Source organism: Acomys russatus, chromosome X, assembly GCF_903995435.1.
Source record: "Acomys russatus chromosome X, mAcoRus1.1, whole genome shotgun sequence".
In the NCBI taxonomy this organism is placed as follows: domain Eukaryota; kingdom Metazoa; phylum Chordata; class Mammalia; order Rodentia; family Muridae; genus Acomys; species Acomys russatus.
Window position 1 is genome coordinate 14721153 of NC_067169.1, and position 14182 is coordinate 14735334.

The window sequence follows — 14182 nt, forward strand, 5'->3', positions numbered from 1 at the left end:
GTTCTTTTAGAGTCTTTATCTTACCTCTGCCCCCAAAAGGAAGTGCCCTTTTTCTTTACACTGGTTTTCTCCCTAGCATTTATTGTGCTCATTTTACTAAAATGCATGTTGGAGGGCAAAAATTGTCTCTTATGTTAACTATGTCCTCCATGCCTAGAACACTGCTTGGCAAGAAGTTGATAATCTCACCTACTTGTTGTCTAAGTACATGACTACAAAGTGCATTGGACACACTTCCTTTTCAGTTAATGAGTATAAGAGTTACAACATGGATCCATGGATCTGAACTTTCTTGCAATAGTGAAGTCTTTCCAATTTTCCTTCATAGTATTCATAGGACCTATTTAGCTTGTCTTTTTAGTCTCTAGAGAGTTTTTTATACTTGTAGTCCTTGGACAGGACATGATATGTGTCCTGCAAGATCATCTGTAATTATTTTCCTTTATTAGGAAATCTTCATGCTGCCAGCTCCCCCAGTGGGGCTTTGAGAGCCCCATCACCAGCGTCATTTGTTCCAACTCCTCCCCCATCCTCGCATGGAATCTCTATAGGACCAGGGGCCAGTTTTGCTAGTCCACATGGTGAGTCCATACATGGAAATAGCTATAGCATTTAGAGCTCGATGTGAAAGTAATTTTGGTTAAATCAAAATTCTTATTGAAAAATTAGTACTTATTTGTTGAAAAATACCAAAACCATAACTTGACCAAAAAGACAAGATATTTTTTTCTAGTTTCCCCACACAGAGGCACTGACAAGTTGCTCTGAGGCTGTCTTCTCCTCTTTCCTAGCTCTGCTTCCGCTTGCCCTTCCTGTCACGTGCTGCTTGCTTGCTGGCCTTCCTACATCTTTCTGTGCTTGCTGTCTACCTATTGCTCTGTCTTCCCCTCAGATACCTCTCTTGAACCTTAGTACCTTACCATATGAATTGCTTTGAAACTTGAATTTTTCAACCTAAAACAAAAAGATTTTGATTGGATTCAAAAAAAGATTAGATGGAGATAGTCAGTGAAATAGCCCCTTGTGCTTGTTGTCATTTTAGTTTTTCAGACATGATCGTACTGTTTAGCCCAGGATGGCCTCTAAGTTACAGCAGTCCTCCTCCCAAAGTGCTGAGATTACAAGCATGAGATAGGACACCTGGCTCAAATGTTACCTTTGATTTCACCAGCAATCTTGCCTTTCTTCTCAGAAGCATTTTGTGTTACTGGTTTCTGATATATTCTTTGGGGTTTTCGAGATAAGTTTACTCTGGCCTTGGCTGTCCTGGACTCCCTTTGTAGACCATGCTGGCCTTGAACTCACAGGGGATCCACCTGCCTCTGTCTCCTGAGTGTTGGCATTAAAGGTGACACCATACCATATCAGAATATAAAGGATTTCCTTAGTCTTTCAGCTGTATTGAGCTAGGACTTTACTTTTCACTAACGCTGATTTTTTTTTTTTTTTTTTTTTTAACATTTCTAAGTGAAAACGCTTCATTTTCATACTACATGGCTTCATGGCATCCTGTGTCTGGGTATACCAGACCTTAACCATATATCTATTTTGAATGTTTACATTTTTTTTTTCACAATTAAAAGTTGTGCCACATGTACTAACATCCATGATGATCTCCTTAGCTAAGTTCCTTAAACTTTCATTGAGATCACATCACATTTGAGAAGTACTACAGCTTTTGCAGCAAAGGGAAATTGCTCAGCTGAAAGGCTGAACCATTTTCCTGTAGCATTCCAGGGGAATGTCTGTTGTCCTGCAGCATTACCAACGTGGCATATTAGAAGTTTCTAAAACTAATTTGCCCATTTTGCTAGGTGGAAAATGGGTCTTTACTCTTGGATGTATGTTTCTTGATTATTAGTGAATTTCACCTGTTGAACTCAAATTGTTTTCTTTTTTTTTAATTTTATTTTCTTTTATCTACTATTTATACAATGCTCTACCCACATGTGTGCCTGCACACCAGAAGAGGATTTGAACTCAAGACCTTTGGAAGAACAGACAGTGCTCTTAACCTCTGAGCCATCTCTCCAGCCCCTCAAACCTTTTTCTTTAAAATGCCCAATTTTCTTTAGTGTCCCTTATTGTATTCCCACCAATTTGCCTTGGTTAGTTTCTTATGCTGTGCTATCCTTACTTATTTGGAAGACTTCCTTATTTATCAGTCAAGACCATTTAATTCACTAAAATAAATGGTAGAAATATTTTCTCAGTGTGTCTTGGTGACAAAGAAATATGAAAAGTATGTCAAAGGTATCTTCATGGTGAAGTTTAAAATATGAAATTGTTAAGGAAGACACTGCTTTCAAACTTGTTTCGCAGTTCTATTTCTTAGTCAGGGTGGCCTTCATTGAATTAAAAAAAAAAAAAATGTCAGGTCGGGAGGTGGTGGTGCATGCCTTTAATCCCAGCATTTGGGAGGCAGAGGTAGGCTGATCGTTTTGAGTTCAAGGCCAGCTTGGTCTACAAAGTGAGTCCAGGACAGTCAAGGCTACACAGAGAAACCCTTTCTCAAAAAGCCAAAATAAATAAATAAAAAATAAAGTGTCATATTTTCCTTCCTCATCCTTCTCTCCGTAAAATGGAACCATAATTTGTCAGGGCTGATCTTCCTTTCAGTAGAGTTTGTTGTTTTCTTTACATGTGTGGAAGCTTGTCGGAAGATAAATTTACCCTTTCTCAGTCTTTTCATTTCTCTAACTCTTTAATCAAATTTAAAAGTACACAAACTCTAGAGGGGCATGGTGGTGCATACCCTTAATCCTAGCGCTGAGGAGGCAGAGACAAGTGGATCTTTGTGAGTTCAAGGCCAGCCTGGTCTCCAGGGTAAATTCTAGGACAACCAGGGCTATAAAAAACAAACAAACAAACAAACAAACAAAGAACCACCACCAACAAAACCATCTCAAAAAAATAGCCACGAAGAAAGTATACAAATTCCACAAAATAGAGACTTAGGTGCAATGTGTTAAGAACCATCAAACTTTAGTGAAAGAAAACAACTAGAATACCTCACTATTTAAGGCTATGACTGTTGTCACATACTTTGAGGACATTAAAATACATGTTTTGAGAATCATCTGTTTGCTTTGTTCTGTTTTTCCAGGAACTCTTGATCCTAGTTCTCCGTACACTATGGTGTCACCAAGTGGACGAGCAGGAAACTGGCCTGGGTCTCCTCAAGTATCTGGACCCTCACCAGCAACCCGTTTGCCTGGAATGTCACCAGCCAACCCATCTCTTCATTCACCTGTTCCAGATGCTTCTCATTCCCCTAGAGCTGGCACAAGTGAGTGTTGTCAACATTATGGTCTTGCATAGCATGACAGATAGATCATTCTGCCTTTACATTTGAAAGTCACACTACATGTCTCAATGAGCATTTCCAAACTGTAAACTTTTTTCCTTTGTAAAAGATGCCTTAAGTTAGCCAGGATAGCTATAGAAATCAATATAGGACAATTATACAAATGTATGTGTTTGTTCTTGCTGCATAACTTTTTGTGCTTAAAACAACGATGCTATGTTAGCTCACAGTTCTGTGCTTTGACAGACTTTACTGAGGTAGCTCACTCCTGCGTCAGAGTGGGTGACCTAACATAGCCTAAGCTGGCAGGGCTTCTCTCTGCTCTGTGTGGTCTCATGCTCCATCATGGCGTGTTTACACAGTATGTAGGCAGGGTTCCAGGACAGGACGTGGAAGTCTGGTAGCTCGTCCAGCATCTCTTGCACAGCATTCTGTTGGCCAGAAGCAGATTCCAGGTTGAGAAGCAGAACCTATTCCTTGAAGGAGTGCCTACAGGGTCACATTGTAGGGGGCCTGGATACAATTATAAGATTCATGGCAGTACTTTGGAAATCTATCTGGCACTATATCAGAAAACTGGGAATAGGGCTTCCTTAAGACCCGCTATTCCACTCCTTGGAATATACCCAGAAAATGCTCCACCACACAACAAGAACATTTGCTCAACCATGTTCATAGCAGCTTTATTCATAATAGCCAGAACATGGAAACAGCCTAAGTGTCCCTCAGTAGAAGAATGGATAAAGAAACTGTGGTACCACGTCCCCTGGATGGGGAAGCCTGGTAGCACTCAGAGGAAGAATAGATAGCAGGCTACCAAGAAGAGACTTGATACCCTATGATCCTATAAAGGGGGAGGAGGTCCCCCTCAGTCACAGTCATAGGGGAGGGGAGTAAGGGGAAAATGGGAGGGAGGGAGGAATGGGAGGATACAAGGGATGGGATAACCATTGAGATGTAATATGAATAAATTAATAAAATATATTTAAAAAAGAACTCTGTGGGCTTATCCTCAGGGTAGAAATACCAGCGATTTTGCTGAGAACTGACATCTGATGCCTTGATAACAAGGAATAATTACAAGAGAACCAATTAACTAGCAACTGCTATGATAAAGACAAAGCAGGCAATAAGGGGATAGTATACATTTGTAAATGAAATTACCCCTTTTCCCACCCAAAAGGTTCCCAGACAATGCCAACCAACATGCCTCCACCTCGAAAACTACCTCAGCGCTCCTGGGCAGCATCCATCCCCACCATCCTCACTCATAGTGCCTTGAACATCTTACTGCTACCCTCTCCAACGCCAGGCCTTGTGCCCGGCCTGGCAGGTAGTTACCTTTGTTCCCCACTTGAGAGATTCCTTGGATCTGTCATCATGAGACGACACCTTCAAAGAATTATCCAACAGGAAACGGTATGAGTATTATGCATCTTTCTTTCTTTTTTTTTTTTTTTTTTTTTTGGGTTTTGGAAACATTATTTTCCTGTGTAGCCTTGGCTGTCCTGGACTCACTTTGTAGACCAGGCTGGCCTCGAACTCACAGAGATCCACTTGTGCCACCATGCCCTGCAGTTATTATGCATCTTTTTAAGTGGTCATTGCCAAAGGCAGAAGAAGAGCTTTGTGAGGGACATGTTGTCACCTTCTTAACCATTTTTTGAGAATTGCACTTTACTTTCTTTCCTAGCATTAAAGATGGACCTCATTGTTTTCTGTCCTTAGGTTGTAGGCTTGTGTAGTTTATTGTCTTGTGATTTCTAGATAATGTGGCTAACCTGGACCTGGGGACAGATTACCACAATGCACAGAACCAGTGCATATAGGCTCTGACCTTGCACGTACAGACTGTCTGCTCTCTGGCGTGCCTTTTTAAACAGACTGACTTTGAAATTGAGTCTTCATCAGAATCAAAGTTTTGATACCAGGCGTTGGGCTCATTTAAAAAAAAATTAATGAGAAATTAGATTGATTTTAAATCTTGTAGAAACAGATATCTAACCAGTCTTATGGTAATAAGCTTAAGAGCTAGGTCGCCATTGATGGCATCAGTTGTCCACTCTGGCTGCTAGGTTTGCTGGGATGTGCTCCAGTGGAGATAGTATATCTACCTGACTGGTAACACTTGTGGGCAAGCAAAGTACTCTGTATTTGGATTGTATAAAATAGTGGGTTTCATTTGATTTTCTTCTTTAATTTTATTTATATCTTGTTAGTTTATGTGTATGAGTGATTTTGCCTCCGTGTCTGTGAACCACATGCACACAGTACACAGAGGGCATCAAATCTCCCTGGAATTGGACATTACAGTTGTGAATTACCATGTGTACTGGGAATCAAACCTAGGTCCTCTAGAAGAGCAGCTCCTACTGTGGACATTATATACTTCTTCATACACTCTTTCTTTGCCCTCTCTTGTCACTGTACCCCTCCCCAATATTAGGATATGTTGAATGCTGCAGCCTTAGTTCTGTCACTCATGGTCCCTGTGTCATTGGGCTCTGTGACTCTCATCTGGTTCACCTGGATCAACATAGTTGTTTTTCTTTTGAAACAATTCTGTCAGCAATATTTGTGTCTTTCCCTGCTGATTTGCTGTGTCCTTGTTTTGCAGTTGCAGCTGATCAATTCCAATGAACCTGGAGTAATCATGTTCAAGACAGATGCCCTGAAATGCAGAGTGGCCCTTAGTCCCAAAACCAACCAGACCCTTCAGCTAAAAGTGACACCTGAAAATGCAGGACAGTGGAAACCTGATGAACTTCAAGTTTTGGAGAAATTCTTCGAAACAAGAGTATGTGTTTCCTAATGCATACTTGTAATTTAGTTAGTCAACCAGAGAAGTCCAAGTAGAATAAATAGTAAGGTGATTTCTCTTCCCCCCTTTCCCCTATAGGTTGCAGGACCACCATTTAAAGCCAACACACTTATAGCCTTCACCAAACTGTTGGGAGCTCCAACACACATCCTCCGTGACTGTGTACATATTATGAAGTTGGAACTGGTGAGTTACTAAGAAACAAAAGCCTTTCTAGTGAGTATTTATCTCACTTATTTTGCACAAAATTGCTTCAATTTTAAGATAATACATTTTTATAAAATAATTCTTATATTAATATTAATTATTAACCATTTTAATAGGGTCTTACTATGTAGTCCTGCCCGTCTCAAACTCATACATATGTGCCTGCCTCTGGCCCTTACATGGATAGTTAAAGACTTAAATTCAAGAAGTAAATTCTTAGTTTTGACTTAAAAATCTGTCTCTGACAAAGATGACACAGCTCTGCTGAGTCATTTGAATTCAGAACAAAGTGATAGCGTGAGGAATTGCCCAGTAACCCCTCTCCAGCCATTCTCTGTTACACAGAGTTCCCAGTAACTAACTAGCCTCTGCAGAGATGCTCTGATGAGACGAGCAGATGTCTGGCTCCTATAATTGTCCTTGTGTCTATTTTCATTATATTCGCTTATCTCTAATCTGACTCCCCACCTTTGTTGGTCATAGACTTTTGTCTCCGCTGACTAGCTGTGAAGTCTCAAGTGCTGAGTCCCACAGAGCTGATTGTAACTGGGCAGCATCCATCTTTAGAAGTCTAGATGTCTGCTCTTGCTTTGGTTTGAGCCTTTGCAGGACCGCTGCTGTTTTCTGTACAGCTTGATCTATATTTGTTTTGGGTTTCTAGAGATAGTAAAGGAAATGGCTACTAGCAGTGTGGTTTAAAACAATAGCAGCTTATTCAATCCTAGCTCTGGAGAGTAGAAGTCCTAAACCAAGGTGTCACTAAGGACATGCTCTCTCTAAAGGCTCCACAGGAAAATATTTCTCATGTCTTTCTCTTGGTAATACAAACAGCCTTTGGCCTATATACTCATCACTCTGATCTGTGCATCCCCGTGTATGTTTCTGCCTGTATCTTTTTTCCCTCTTCTGAAGGATAACAACCGCGAAGGCTCAACCTGATGACCTCTTCTTAACCTGGTTATACCAGCAAAGACTTTATTTTCAAGTGAGGTCATACTGAGCTGGTCCTGGGAATGCAGGCTTCTTATCTTGTACAGGCACTCAGTTCAACCCATTCCAGCCCCCAGGATTTGCTAGTGTTTGCAATAAAGACCATTTCCAGGACGTCCAGCTTGAGCTGTTGTCGGAAGTGGATGCTTAGTGCACTGAGTAAATCTTAGAGATTTTTTCTACCTTTCAGAACATAAAATGTCCTTCTGTTTCCCCTTTCAACAAAGGTTAACCTTCTTGTAAATGAATGAATGAAGATGGTTAAACAATCACTCCTCTTCCCTAAGCCCCATTCCTATCCTGGGATTGTGTCAGGGCCTCATGTGCTCTGTTGTTGAGCTACATTCCCCAGCCCCACAATCTTCTCCAGATGATCATTTTGTTGGACTTGGTATTTAAAAAGTCCACAATATCAAGAGGCAGGGGCCAGTGTAGTCTACAGAGCAAGTCCAGGACAGCCAAGGACAGGACTGAGAAACCCTGTCTCAAGAAAAACAAACAAACAAACCAACAACAACAAAACCAAACAAAAAAGCCAAAGCCACAATAAAGAACTTTCTGGTTTTTCGAGACAGGGTTTCGATGTGTAGCTTTGGCTGTCCTGGACTCACTTTGTAGACCAGGCTGGCCTTGAACTCACAGTGATCCGCCTGCCTCTGCCTCCTGAGTACTGGGATTAAAGGCGTGTATCACCATGTCCAGCAAGAATTTGTTACATAGAGGTGTTGGTTTATCTGTAGGTTCCTTTTCTAGGAAGAATTGATGCATCAAAGGATATATAGCTGTCACTCGGCAAATGGTTCTCTGTAGAGGTTGCCCCAGTTTCTGTTCCCAGAAGCAGCCCCAGCTAAGGGAAGCAAGAGGAGATATCGGAGACACTCTAGAAGCTGTAGCCATTGGCCTTGGGAGTTGAAGTATCGAGGAAGAATGAGAACACAGCATACGAATTCACCCCTGAGTCTTTAGTTATTTCATGTATATGTTTCTTTTGCAAAAGTGTGTGCTGTCTGAATGATTGAGTGTAAGGTGAAAGTCTAACTCCTCAGACTCCATGCCGGATATGATTTTAAATGTTAACAGGATTTTGTCATAATTTTTTCCCCTTTCACAACAGTTTCCAGACCAAGCAACCCAGCTAAAATGGAATGTTCAGTTTTGCCTCACCATCCCTCCCAGCGCACCACCAATTGCACCTCCTGGGACACCAGCTGTGGTGCTGAAATCCAAAATGCTATTTTTTGTAAGTATCACCTGACATCATCCGTATATGCGCAGTTTCTGAGGGAAAAGCCACATGAGAGTAATACAGCAACTTTTGAGTTAAACACTGTGTTAGGCTTCATGGGATTCCTAGTTCCCTTAGAATCAGCAGAAATGTGTTCAAGGTGGTAATTGTGAGGACATTGTAATACCCTGATGATTGTCACTTTTTTCATCATATTTTATTTTCTTGAACTTTTCTGTATTTTAATCTGAAAGTAAATGAATAGTTCCTCTCACAAACAGACGAATATTTGATTTTCTGGTTTTTTATTCTCTTTGTGTGTCTACAGCTTCAACTAACTCAGAAAACGTCAGTCCCTCCCCAAGAACCTGTTAGTATAATAGTTCCAATCATTTATGACATGGCTTCAGGCACCACCCAGCAGGCAGACATTCCCAGACAGCAGAACTCTTCTGTTGCTGCGCCCATGATGGTCAGCAACATTCTGAAGAGGTTTGCAGAGATGAACCCGCCACGACAAGGTACATGAGCAGTAGATGGTATCTTATTGCATATATGTTATAAACTTCCTTTGAGAGAGCCCTCCCCCCCTTCCCTCCTCCTCTCCCTCCTTCCCTACTCTGCACCCCAGTCCTAGTACTAGTGCTCTGTTGCCATGGCCCTCCTAGTGTCTGCTTGTCGCTTTCTTTCTTTTTCACTAGTTCTTCATTTTTGTCCATTTCTCTGCTGCCTGGACTTCATTTTTGTTAGCAAATTCCTATTGGGACTGAGCCGGTTGCTAATGCCAGAAGTTTGTATTTATAGCACACATTGCCACAAAACCCTAGGTTAGGATGATAGAAATTTCTGTGGCTGTGAATTTCTGCCTTGCCATCAATACCTGCCACTCTGTACATCACAAGTTGAAATGCATGTTGGTTTCTCATACGTCATGGTTCTATCACGAATAGAATACTATTATTAAAAGTTGTGTATCTATCTAAATGTTTTGTGAAGAATAAAAGCTGATACAAATGGCATCCCTGCTTTTTGGGCTTCTTATGTAAGTGTCAGGTGGGTGCAAGTGAGCCTTTCCTCTGAGTGCACAATGAAGCTCTGAGACTGGACATTTCTGAGGAAACCAGAGTGTTTCTTGAAAGATTAATGAGGTCCCTTCGATACTGGAGTAGCCCACGCTTAACATGTATGTGACTCCTGGCAATGCTAAATTTGGGGTTCTAAAACTAAGCAAAGAAAACTTTTCCTTGATTTTGCTCAATTCTAATATTTAGAAAATTTAAATGAATGTTTGCTCATGTTTAGTGCTAGGGAAGTCCTCTTTATCCTTCTCCTTAGCATAGCTTGTAAACAGAATTATGGTGAATGAGGACAAAGTTGTTCTCTGAAACATTTTTAGGTATCACAGGGTCAAAAGCTTTAAGGATCCTGAGGAGAAAGAGGGTGTTTTTGGTTTGGTTTGGTTTTTCAACTGCTTGTTCCCTAATCCATACCTAGGTGTGTTCTTGCTCCAGCCTCTAAGGAGAACACTGGGCAGTAGAGCGGAGTCTGCTTCATTTATTACAATCCTTTTCCTTCTGACAATTCCTGCTCTCGTTCTTTGCCCTCTCTCTTCACCTGCACATAGGTCCTCAGGAGTCACGATGTAAAGCTACCCCAATTGTCAAGGGAGCAGACTAGTAGAACCCAATTCCTTCACATAGGTACATTGTTTAATGAATCACATCTTCTGGAATGTAAAAAGTAAAAGGGAAATGTTTTGATCCTACTATGATCAAACAAATTTTTCTACCTGTCCATGAAAGTGTCAAAGAAGTGTGTATGCATGTGCCTGTGCACTCAGGCAGGCATGCACACACTGCGCGCGCACACACACCTACCTCAGTTCTCTAAGAAATTGGTAAGGTATTGTGGGAGTGCTTTTTTTTTTTTTTTTTTTCCGTTGTTCCTTCTTTTCTGGACAAACCTTTGGATTTCCTTTGTCCTTTTGTTCTGTACCTTCCTTCATTTTCCAGTTCTTGGAGAGAAGGCTGGCAGTGACTTGCACAGGGACACTGTGTCCTGCCCTTTAACAGAGGCCATAATTCATATGAGGCTTCAGTTCTCCCCTTTTCAGCCATGGTAGTGTCAAAACATGCTCTAGTTGAAAGGGTGCAGTTTTGCTTTATAATATATACGTGTTTGTAATCTTTCCAAGAACTGAGGCAGAGTAGGAAGTTGAGAGGATAGAGTATCAGTTTTAGATTCTTGGTATGCAATACTTCCGCTTCCTTGCCTTTCTCCCACTGTGAAGCGTTTTGAAGGATAGTCCTAGCTTGGTTCAGTGGAGTACACCTGTAATCTCAGCACATTGGAGGCGGAGGCAGGAGGATCATGAGTTCCAAGCCAGTCTGGTTTACATAGTGAGACCATTGTCTCATGGCAACCAAAAAGAAAAGGGGAAAAAATAACTTTAAGTTTAAATAAACTTTTTCTCCTTTAAAAACAAAAACAAACACACAACCCACTTTTTGTATTTAATCGGCTTCTGTCTTAACGTATAACTTTCGAAGTCGAATATTTCTGTGAAGCAGACACTGTCCAGGAGCTGGCATAGACTTTTGTTGTCCAATATAACCTCCACTAGCCAGATGTAAAACTTAAGCTAAATGTTACATAAAACGAAAGTATTCACGTTCTTAGCCTATTGGACAGTATTGCTATTATGTATAGGAAGTATTCTTCTCTGGCCTTTCCTGTAGCATTAGTAGATCAGTGAAGCAGTAAGCAGTGTGTGAACATACATTAGAACTGTTGTTAGATCCAAAACGCATCAAGCATTCTGTAGCGCTCAACTCTAAACTTAGACTTTTAAAGTCTTACCCAACGCGGCACTGTTTGTGTGCACTAAAAGCATCTCTCTCTTTCTCTGTTTAAACCTGACACTGGCCCGAGATTTCTTCCAGAGACAACAAAACCCAATCCAAAATACCACACCAATTTCCAGCACCTAAACTCTGAATAGTTTAAAATACTTGAGTTTTTTATTTCAAATTCGTGACTAATTTTAATCATCCCTCCTCCCCCTCACGGTGTGTTGACGTCTCTCCTGTACTGCGAATAGCTAATGACCATTTTTCTCTGTTGCAGGTGAATGCACAATATTTGCAGCTGTTCGTGATTTAATGGCTAATCTTACACTGCCCCCTGGTGGGCGTCCATAGACACTATTGTTTTTAAACCAGGAAAGCTGACAAATGAAACAAAACAACACACACACACACAAAGGCTGAATTCAGCCATCAGTTTTAAAAAGGAAAAGGACTTTTTTTTTTAAACCTTAAGAGCTAAATATTCTAAACTGGCAAAGCGTTTCAGGGTGCACTTCTTTCATCAAAAAGACCATCAATCTTTTGTATAGTGAACTTGTATAATGTGTTTAAATGCGACACATTTCAAACTAGGTAACAGATCAGTATCCGCTTGCCAGTGACAGATTTAATATTCTGTTTTATACTATAAAGTAATGAAAATGCCAAACTTGTTTATTTAATTGTTTTCTTATGTTTTGGGTGTACTGGTCATTTTTTAATTTTATTTTATTTTTTAAGGCAGGCCTGTCATTTTTGAATACTGTAAAACTGTGACAAACTTTATATTGAAGCTGTATTTTAATATGACCGCTTTGAATCCTTACACAGAAATGTTTTGGGAGCTGTTAAACACGTCCCAAAGAAGCAATATTTAATAAAGCTAGGATATAAAAGTGACACTCACTTGTGTGTGTATAAGCTCTCTAGAGTTCTTAGGGCCTCCCTTTATCTTTAGATTGGTGGGGCAAGTCAGTTTTTAAATTACATATGTCTGAAAATTGACCAAAAACATTTCTGTTTTAAGGTTAAGGTACTTTCTTCAGACATTCCTAACATGACTTAGTGATAGCAGTTAGCACCTCAGTTGTTTTTCAATATAGGATCTGGGCAAAGTGAAAGAATTTTGTCTTTGAAAAGAGACAGTGATTTATAATGATCAAGGATCCCAAATAATGCAAATATTCCCATGTGAGGAAATGGGAACTTTTTTGCGAGTAGGGGGCTAGGAAAATGTCATTAAAGGATACTTCTGCACACAGCATTAACTAGGAAGCAAAGAACGTGAATGCTCTAGCTTGCATGAAGTTTTGGTGACATTTCTTTATTTTATTTAACTTCTTACAGTCACAATAATTGGGCTTGTTCTAAACAATCTCAATTTAATCTATTGTCAGCAAAATGATAGGATGTTTTGCTGGACATAGTCCAGTCATTTGAAAAGTCCACAGTGCAGGGCCTGTCCAGGGTCCAGTGGAGTTTCTGGCTCTGGCACCTCTCAATAGGATTTCTTTCTAGAGTACTGTACTGTCTCTTGCAGCCAGTCAGGGACTTTTTATGCTTCGATGAATATAATTTGATTCAAATGTCTTCTGGTGACTTAATGTTATTTGGAGCAGTTTTTGTTTTGTTTTGTTCTGTGTGTGTGTGTGTGTTATTTTTTAATGATAATACCATGCTGAGTTACTTAGACAATGTAATATGGTTCTCAATGAAATTTTAGATGTTTGTCTGATTCCATTTTAAGACGACTAATTGAACTTCTATGACTATAACCACCAGACTCTGGTTTTAAGCATCTCACTGCAACTGTATCAACTGTTCTCAACTTTGCTTGAGGCTCCCTTCCATCAGAGTTGAGGCCTTCTTTGTCTTCTGTGTCTCATTTCTACCTTCTGCTTTTCACCCAACTCTGCTACTATTCCAGAGTAGGTGACTAAACTTTTATTCTTCCTTAGCTTAACCTTTTTCTTCTTCTGTTTTCAGTTCTCTTCACAGTGGTAATCACATGGGTTTGGCAATCTAAGTTGTCTTGATCAGGAATCAGCCCTTTTCTATTTGGAGCTGAATCCTATCTTTCATGTAGAAATCTACATGTATATACAAGAAATGTATTTTTATCTGCAGGATGATATTGTTTCAAATAATTTTATTAATAGAATTAACTTTTCAGGTATTTTCTCCTTTAAGTGTGGTTTTGAAATGTTAATTGCATTTTTATACATGATGCATTCAATGGCTACTTTTTCCTAATTATAACTTACCTTTGAATGCATTGTGTAAATCAAGATAGGATTCAATGAAAAGAATTTGATTTTGATGCTTATTAAGAGTAAACCAATGATTTTGAATTTTGATATCATGCTTGGTACTTGGAATTGGTATATACTTTATTAAAGCTTGGAAATACTTAGCATTTGAATCGTAACTTTCATCACAAACCATGTCTTTTGCCTCTTTTGTTAATCAGGTTCAATCAAAGAAACTGGATGCCATAGTGATTTTTCTCTAGTAGGTGGTTTGGAACTTGATTTTAAGGTGTTTTCAATGTGATTTTAGTATCTACAGTAATAAATAAAATTTATACAAGTTTCAGAGAATTACCAACTCTCTAGTTAATTTTGGTGAAGATGTTTTGGGTTGTAGACTTGACTTAGTGTTAGTTTAAGCCTGAAAGAGAACTTTAGTACTAATTTACCCTTTTCCCTTTTACATCTGCAGAAATGTCCTTTCACAGTGTATAGAAGAACTTTTAGAGTTAGGAGCAAAGTGAGAAGTTCATCAAA

At 39.8% G+C, this 14182-nt stretch overlaps 1 protein-coding gene across 4 annotated transcripts in view; it reads left to right on the forward strand.

Annotated features, from left to right (window-relative positions):
• Positions 1 to 13031, forward strand: part of Med14 (mediator complex subunit 14) — a 98140-nt gene extending 85109 nt beyond the window's left edge. For 3 of the 4 annotated variants that reach the window (XM_051142413.1, XM_051142416.1, XM_051142415.1), the window contains exons 24-30: positions 3107 to 3289; positions 4491 to 4726; positions 5925 to 6104; positions 6207 to 6314; positions 8440 to 8565; positions 8879 to 9071; positions 11677 to 13031. In XM_051142413.1, coding sequence (XP_050998370.1) covers positions 3107 to 3289; positions 4491 to 4726; positions 5925 to 6104; positions 6207 to 6314; positions 8440 to 8565; positions 8879 to 9071; positions 11677 to 11750 — 1100 coding nt within the window. In that variant the 3' untranslated portion in view covers positions 11751 to 13031. Of the gene's footprint in view, positions 1 to 3106; positions 3290 to 4490; positions 4727 to 5924; positions 6105 to 6206; positions 6315 to 8439; positions 8566 to 8878; positions 9234 to 11676 lie in introns of those variants that run through there. The other variant, XM_051142414.1, reaches the window with a different exon arrangement.
• The last annotated feature ends 1151 nt before the right edge of the window (positions 13032 to 14182 follow it).